We start from the raw sequence: 8623 nt of genomic DNA, 5'->3' as shown, positions 1-8623 counted from the left end.
CTGTAAGGTTAAGAGACGGAATTACAATAAAAGGTGTGCGTCTGCCATCTAGTGGACACCTTTTTCATGGACAATAGGATTCAAAATAGTTTTGTGTTATTGTTATTACACTCTGAAACAAATCCGAAAGATTTTCAAACATGCATTGCTGTATAAAGCTGAAAATCAGAATCCCCAAACGTGCCTGCTTAAAAGCGATCTTACAGAAAGAGTGTTTGATTCACCCTACACACATATGGACTAGAAATATATTCATTTATTTGTGTGTTTAGGCTGATAGGATAAAAAGCCTAGCAAATAGCCAAACAGCAGAAATGTTACAAATAAAACTTACTAGATGTTTACGATTTTATTAGAGGTCTGGGGCCCGTTCTTCGTACGTCGCTAACTCAGTTAGCTGGATTTGATTGCTGATGAGTGTTGATGAATCCAGCCATACTAATCATCAACAACAGCTGTGTTCGAAGAACCGAATTAGCCAGATCCTGATTACGTACGAAGAACGGGCCCCAGCTGTCAACTCATATCCGTATTTTATTTTTATTTATCAAAACCAGCCAAAAGATGTAAAGGATTTTAGCATTGTTGAATGTAAATGCAAATTATATTTGGTTTTGAAAGATGGATCATGGTTGTAAAACAAAAACTGCACGTGGTTACAAAATTACAACATGTCATCATCCCCAAACTTTTATTTTTTTAATTCCTGTTTTTTTGTATCGATCCGTTCCAAAGAACCGATTTGTGGAAATGCCTCGGACTTCCCATCACTGGTCAACTAATACAACTGAATGCAAATTGGATCCGATTATCTGGAAGGAATGTAACGTTACCGTTAACTTTTTGTTCAATCAATTCAACAACAAATGTATGATTGGTATAAATTGGTAAATCTAATCTGGTTACAGGAGATCTTGTCGATGCCGTGTATTCCATTCAGGCAATGTGAAATCGCGTAGTCCGCGCGCTAATTTTTGAACTACAGAGGATTCCTGCACGTTTGAACCGTCCTGGTCACGTGCCAAGGCTCTGATCACGCTTGCGCCAGAGAAACAAGATGGCGGAGAGTGCGGAATTGAAGGTAAAGTGTAACCCGCAAATTACGTTCAATACAGCCTATATACAAGACCTGTTCGGCAATGTTTTGCGTCCGACCTGTTCCTGCGATTGACTTGTGAACGAAGTGCCGTTCCGTATTTGATCTAAACGCGCTTTATGAGCAGTTTTAAGCCCGGTTAAAGGAACAGTGTTATTGTTGTGATGGATCCAGCTAGCTGCCAGCTAACCCGCACAGCTGTCTGCCTGCTCGTGTGAAATTAGCTCTCTTCCATCTGAATTAAGATATTAATATTGCTAATTGTTGTTTTAACGTTTAAATGAAGCGATTAAATGGTCCATGAAGCGTCAGAGGAGTCGGTCGTAAGTGTGAAGCAGCATGTGGGTGGTGCGTAGGCTGCTAACAGCCTGGAGATTCGGTACTTTGACAGTTAGGACTTCTGTAAACCATTTATAAAAACAGACAACCGCTCAGTCTCATCATGACCTAGATATCTGACAACCAAGAGTGAATTCTGGGCATCCTAGACACGTTTGAACCTTTGAATCGAGTATGCGACGTCCAAAAATGCTGTCTCTGTTTACACAGCAACAGATTTTGATGCAAACAATCGACCACGGCCTGTTTCGTTTAGTTTCACTGTGATTTAGTAGAACGTTTGTTTAAAGTTGGTGTGTGTTTAGCTGCTACATAGGTGATGCTGTGAGATTGTTTGTCCTGCATTGAGACAATATATGAAGACATTTTCACGTCTTCTGTCATTGTTGTTGTGTATTTTGATGTGATTTGATTGTCCCACACTTACTTTTTTTGTTTTAATCATGATGTGGATTCCTAGTGATATTAAAATTCATTTGGTCAGCTATTTGTTGTTGTATTATAATGTTATTTCTTATGGAGAGGAACATGTAGACCTCTACTGGCTCTGATTCTGTCACTTAGATAGTATACTGTCAAAAGTAGTTAATTTTAAAGAGTTTATGGATCAGACCATTTGGCAACAGTCTTTTCCAAAAAGAGAAGACAAGTCATGATAACATGACCCCTTATGTTGTAGATTTGTCTTTTTCATAGAATTAGTAGCTTTATTTGGCAATGACACATTGTTCCATGATACTCTTGTTGGCAGTAACAAAACATCTATTTTGCAGAGCGCAAAATGACCTTTGCTGCTGATAATCCAAAGATCTTTTTTTTTTGTGAAAAACTGCTGTTATGTTTTAAGCTGTGCATTTTGGATTTGTCATTTATAGGAGGCATTTCCTGTTGTTTTTGCAAACAATGAGCCAAAGATTTAGTTGGAGTACCAACTTGCTACATGGGGACAAGAACATTTTGCTGCCAGAATGTAAATATAAAATATTTGGTATGCTAACAGACAGCATTGGCATTACAGGCTGAAAATAATTGTCTTTAAATTTGAATTTCAATTAGATTAATATGAAAGTGTAAAATTATTTTTACATTTGACATTCTCAGATGACATACTTTAGCCTTTTGACTCCAGAATCAGGAATGTTTTATTTGTTTTTTTATGTTCAATTACTGAACCTTTTGACCCACCACTGTCTGAAATAACTCCTAATAAAATCCTGTCTTAAGATGGTGATCAAATGTACACCTGTTATAGTATATTATTGTGAAATTTTAATACTAGCTTTTACAGTTGCATTGCAAACCTGTATCATAATGTTTGATGTGTTAGTCAAAGCAAAAATCTGATAGTTTAACCCACTTCCTGGTGCTTGATGAAACTGGTGATTTTAAACATGAATTAAAAAGTAATTTTCTCTTATCATTTTGTAATTTGTTGGGGATGTGGAGGTAGTTCATTATCAATACTTCAGACTAATTTTAATTATCAATTATAGTTTGATTTATTTCATTGTTATTGAGCATCAGTGCATTTGTGGGTTATGCAGGAAGGAAGCCTGCTTTATGCAGGTATCAAAATTACATCCTTTCAGTGAAGTGCTTCCTATGGTTAAGTTATGTCTTTGTCATAACTGAGTCAAGGCTTATGATAACCACACTCATTGAAACTAAATAAGTAACCTTTCTGTTAATTCAAGCAGTTGTTTTATTAAAGGGGTCATATGATACGATTTCAAGTTTTCCTTTCTCTTTGGAGTGTTACAAGCTGATTGTGCATAGATAAGATCCCTGAAGTTGCAAAGACTAAAGTCTCAAAACCAAAGAGATATTCTTTATCAACGTTAAGACTCTGCTCGTTCTAACACGCCCCCACATATCTACGTCACTATGTGGAAATATTTGCGTAATGCCACCCAAATGTTCACGCAAAGAAAGAAGGCGTGGTTTCAGTAACCGCACACAGTTAGTGTTGAAGCAGCCATGTCAGGGAGACGCTGTGTGTTTCTAGGCAAAAAACTCCGTCCCACAGGCTTTACAGTGAATGCAGTGCATAGAGCACAGTGCATTTTCATAGCGGAGCCACTCGAAGTCTTTCAACCACTCTCTCCGAAAACTCTACGCCTTCTATTCGGCTGGTGGACCAACGTTCACCACATGATCGCTATCACCAGCACCATTATTTGTAACTTTAGGTGGTTCACAAAAGAAATCTGTCAGTGTTCTTTTCATTTTCTCTCTTCTTCAGCCCTTTCTTTTTCTCGCGGTAGGTAGCGGAAAGCAGTGACTGAGAGATTGACAGCTAATATTAACCAATACAAAATCTGCATTAAAGTTAAGAATGTAAAAATGAAGTTTAATTGGTTATGTAGCCTAACGTTTCATAGAATGGCAGACAGGTCACCGTATCAACACTCAGAAGGCACATACTCTGAATGTTTTTAGAGAAATGCAAACAGGTCGCACGACAACAATTATATGCACTCGCACAAATGCTCCCAAATATATTTTGAGGTCGCACAGATTAAATTTCGGGAGCATATGCGACCAAAATGGTCGCAATTTCGAGCCTTGATTAAAGCATGTCAACATTCTGTTACACCAAATACACAAAATAATGATCTTTAAAAAAGCATCATATGACCCCTTTAAATGCACATTTTCTGAGAAGTAGTGTACTATTTAGACTGTTCTTAATTCGGAGATCAGGGGCCCGTTTTTCGTACGTCGCTAACTCAGTTAGCTGGATTTGATTGTTGATGATTTGGCTAGGGCTGTCGCGGTTAGGAAATTTCCCTTGCGGTTATTATGGGTGGTTCAATATCGCGATACGCGGTGTTACCGAGTATTTTTTTTTTTAGCTCTCCCTTTTCATTGGGTTGAAAGCCAAAATGTTCCCAAACTGGCGACGTGACATTAGGTTTTTGGACGAGAGCGCCTGCCATCGTTTCAGTATTCAAAATCAACGAAACCCCAGATACAAACAGTTCGCGGGAAAATGACAAACCTCTTGTATCATTATTAATTTATTTAACATTCAATGCACAGTGATGAATTGTAAAACAGAAAGAAGGCCACAGCCTTATGAAAAAAAAAACAAACGTGAACACTGCGGTTGCCGCGGTTTCTGCGGTTGCTTTCCTTCCTCTGCGGTTTGCTCGTCAATAGCGCGGTATTACAATATTGCGGTTATCGCGACAGCCCTAGATTTGGCATGATCTTGGATAGTTTGGTTCTTCGAAGCTCATCCCGGAGTTGCCGTCATAGCAACAGGTCCATAAGCTTAAACCTGCTCGGGAGCAGGCATATTTCATGTAAACAGAATTAGATGGCATCTTTTTAAGCAGAATTGATATTTAAAATCTATCCGCTACCACCACTACTTTATTACAAGAGTACCCTACTAATCCAGGGACACTCATTTAAAATAATAATAATTTTAAAAATTAATTTAAAGATAATATAATAATGTTGTGTAGTCTTTAATACTATAGACACAGCCAGTTTTACTCACTCAGAGATTTATTCGTCATAAAATTATTACTTCATAATTGCATTCGAGTCTTACACACATGCTGTACAGATAATGTAGTCGTGCATTAATTTGAGTGATGACAGCTATTATGGGAATGGCTTGATGGAGCGCAGGAGATGCAGATAACATGATCATGACCCTTAAGAAACTTTAATTAATGCTGTCAAGTAACAAATATGTTCAAATATAAAATTAAATGAATTGCTAATTACAGCAGATAACTCAATCCAGCCATACTAATCATCAACAACAGGTGTGTTCGAAGAACCGAATTAGCCAGATCCTGATTAGCGAGATGATATCATCTTGGATGTGACATTTCATCTCGGATGTAATAAGCTACGTACGAAGAATGGGCCCCAGACCATAGAACAGAGCCTGCTATTGTTTTGCTTTGATGTTTTTGGAAGTAGTGCTGGAATTATCTGAGAGCCTAAAGAGATATTCTTTCATAATTTACTCACCCTCACGTTGTTCTAAACCTGTATGCTGTTTGTCTTTTATGGTGCACAAAAGAGAAATTCTGAAGTCTGTGCTAGTCACTCATTCTTCATAATGAGTGGGTACTAAAGCTTTCTAGATTACATTTCTGTTTGTTTTTTTCCCCTCTCAAAGTTTTATCAAATTTGTAGCGCAGCAGAGCTTCGGACAGCCTGAGTTTGAGTCCTGGCATGTAGACCATTCCCGATCCCACCGATCCTGTGGAAACAGATGCCAAAAAATATAACTTGGAAGAATGTATCAGTTTTCTAAGAAAATTTCTGTCTGAGCACAAATTATTGTAATGGCTATTAAACAGTAAAGTATAGCAACCTGCAGGGTTCCCTCGGCCATGTAAACCCATGAAATAACAGGGAACTTTCATTTCTAAGCTTGAAATGAAATTAAAAGAAAATCTAAAGTCATGTAAATTTATGTAAGTCAAGTCACCTTTATAGCATTTTGTACAATATTGATAGTTTCAAAGCAGCTTCACGGTAATAAACAGGAAAATAACACTATTAAAGTTACAAAGCCATTCACTTATGAAATGAATACAATTTCAGCTGCAAAGCATATCTGAAAAGACAAGTGTCATTATTCAACTCAATAGCTCTCAATGTTGCAAAGTTCACTAATCACCAGATTTATCTAGAGGATGAGTCAAATTATTCATTTGAAGGCCCTTTTAATACGTTAGTTAAATGCAGTCTTTTTTTCTAATACGGGGTGGCCGACATTGATCCTGGAGAGCCACAGTCCTGCAGAATTTCGCTCCAACCCTAATCAAAACACACCTGAATAAGCTAATCAAGGTCTAAGCCTTACTGCAAAGCTAAAAGCAGGTGAGTTTTTATCAAGGTTGGAGCAAAAATCTGCAGGACTCTGGCTCTCCAGGACCGACTTTGTTCTAATATTTTCTGCAAGGCGTCTTTTTCTTTATAAATTTATAATCTCTCACTGGATTTTTAGAAGAACTTTTTTTATGACCTGTGGTACTTGTTTTCTAGCTGCTAGTTGATTTAGTGAAAGTGAAGTGACGTCTGGCCAAGTATGGTGACCCATACTCGGAATTTGTGCTCTGAATTTAACCCATCCAAGTGCACACACTCTCTAACCATTAGGCCACCACTGCCCTAATGGACTCGGCTTGTGTAGAAACCTTGTCTTCAGCATCCTGCTGCTTGTAGAGGTATATTTAGACGTGTGTTTACAGACCCAAGAGCCCATTTCCCATAGGGTATCTGTATCACTGAGAGATGACATTAGAGTGTAAATTGTCTCTAAAGTTATGCTTCAAACACTATTTCTATATATTTCACTATTTTAGGATTAGTACGATTTTTTTTTTTTAGCTTTTTATTCAGCAAGTATGTATTCATTTGATCAAAAGGGACAGTAAAAATTTACAAAAGATTTGTATTTCAAGTAACTGCTACTTTTTTTTTATTAATCAAAGAATCAGGAAAGTATGTCACAATTTTCACAAGTATTAGCCAGTCCAGGAAAACTGTTTTAACATTAATAATAAAAATGTTTATTGAGCACCAAATCAGCAAATTAGAATGATTTCTGGAAGATCATGTGATGCTGAAGACTGGAGGAATGATGCTGAAAATTCAGCTTTGCCATCACATGATTAAATTGCATTTAAAAAAAATTATATATATAACAGAAAACAGTTATTTTAAATTGTAATAATTTTTTACACAATATTACTGCCTTTATGAACATAAGAGGCTTTATTTTTCCCTACCGACCTCAAACTTGTGCAGGTGGACTCAGCCTGTTGCTGTGAAAATTCATGAGGTTTAGGATTCCTTGGAATCACATGAAGATGCCTGCTTGCTTAATCATCTGGAAGGTTTTTGCATAGCTCAGGGTCCACTTCCTATTCCTTTGTCTTCACAGGGTTATTAGGCCCTCATGAATGAGCTCATCCTAATAAACCGTTTACTTAAGTGTTTGCTCCTTTCTCCCTGATCTCTCAGCTCCCTGTTGACTAGGGGCTTCAACTGTTGATCAAGAGTCCAGACTTTCAGACAGGTTGTGGAATATTCATTTGCTTTTAGAAGTATGAAAGAAAAACTTTCTGAAACAATGCTGGCTATGATTTACCAGAAAGATCAGGCTTTCCCATGGGTTCTTCTTGAATCACCAAACTTCTTGATCTCTTCTAGGTTTACACTGGGGGCCATTCCTCACTACAATAGGATGAGAGCAAGAGTCTCATCATTTGTGTGCACCGGCAGTGAAGCCGTTTATTTGTGTTGAGAGGTGGGGTGGGTGGAAATTAATAAAGAGTGTTTGTGTCAGTATTTGTGTGAACAGTCCAGTTGGCACTTGGCAGTAAACTGTGGAGGTCTCTCCGAGGTGGAGAAATATGAGCCTCTGCTGGTCTGTGGTTCTCTTGTTTTCCCTGGAGCTGTGCTCCACTGCTTTTGTTATGAAAGCTCACTGGCCCAGGCTCAGGCTTGATCTTCCCTTCCCCCACTATTGCACCCTCCTCGCCTCTCTACTTGCCCATAGATTTTAATAGAATCCAAATGCCGGTACCACCAACGCAGCCCTTTATAGTCTCAGAATATCCATGCACATGAGAAGTGGCTTTAATCCCACACATGTAGGTGTTAACGTTTACACATATGGTCAAACGCTGTACATGAGGACCATCACAATTACAGGTCTGCGTAGCAAACAACACAATGCAAATGTTACAACCTAAAAATCCTTCAAAATCCTGACTTGATCTGGTTTTGGCAAACTGAACATTGTATACATGCCAAATTTTCTCAAGGAAAAAAAAAATCAACTAATTATACATGATGGGAGTCAATTGGTACTACAATACTATAATATTGAAAGTTACATTTTTTTTTTTTTTACAATAATGAAGTTATAGTTACATAATAATATTTCTACTTCAATTAGTTTTTTTGAAATATAAACATTTAAATGCTGGCTGTCATAACTTGATGGATTTATACAAACATAAACGAAACATTGAAGAACAGTAAAAATTATAATGAATATATGGTGCATATATTAAGCAAAATGCCCCTCTCTACAGTTTCTTTTTCTATCTGACTAATGAGTTTATGGGCACCGAATATGTTTTTTCTGAGGTAAAGTTTGACGTTGTGAGACATTGTTTACAAGCCGTTATATTGACGTCTTTG

At 37.5% G+C, this 8623-nt stretch overlaps 1 protein-coding gene across 3 annotated transcripts in view; it reads left to right on the top strand.

The window, feature by feature from the left end:
* Positions 1-965: 965 nt before the first annotated feature.
* The window catches only part of LOC107596961 (E3 SUMO-protein ligase PIAS1-like), a 34394-nt gene continuing 26736 nt past the window's right edge, over positions 966-8623 (top strand). For all 3 annotated transcript variants that reach the window (XM_016287837.1, XM_016287838.1, XM_016287836.1), the window contains exon 1: positions 966-1081. In XM_016287837.1, the coding sequence (XP_016143323.1) occupies positions 1058-1081 (24 nt within the window). In that variant the 5' untranslated portion in view covers positions 966-1057. The remainder of the gene's footprint in view (positions 1082-8623) is intronic.

Source organism: Sinocyclocheilus grahami, unplaced genomic scaffold (assembly GCF_001515645.1).
Source record: "Sinocyclocheilus grahami isolate Dianchi unplaced genomic scaffold, SAMN03320097.WGS_v1.1 scaffold225.1, whole genome shotgun sequence".
In the NCBI taxonomy this organism is placed as follows: Eukaryota; Metazoa; Chordata; class Actinopteri; order Cypriniformes; family Cyprinidae; genus Sinocyclocheilus; species Sinocyclocheilus grahami.
This window is presented reverse-complemented; position numbering and strand designations above follow the sequence as displayed.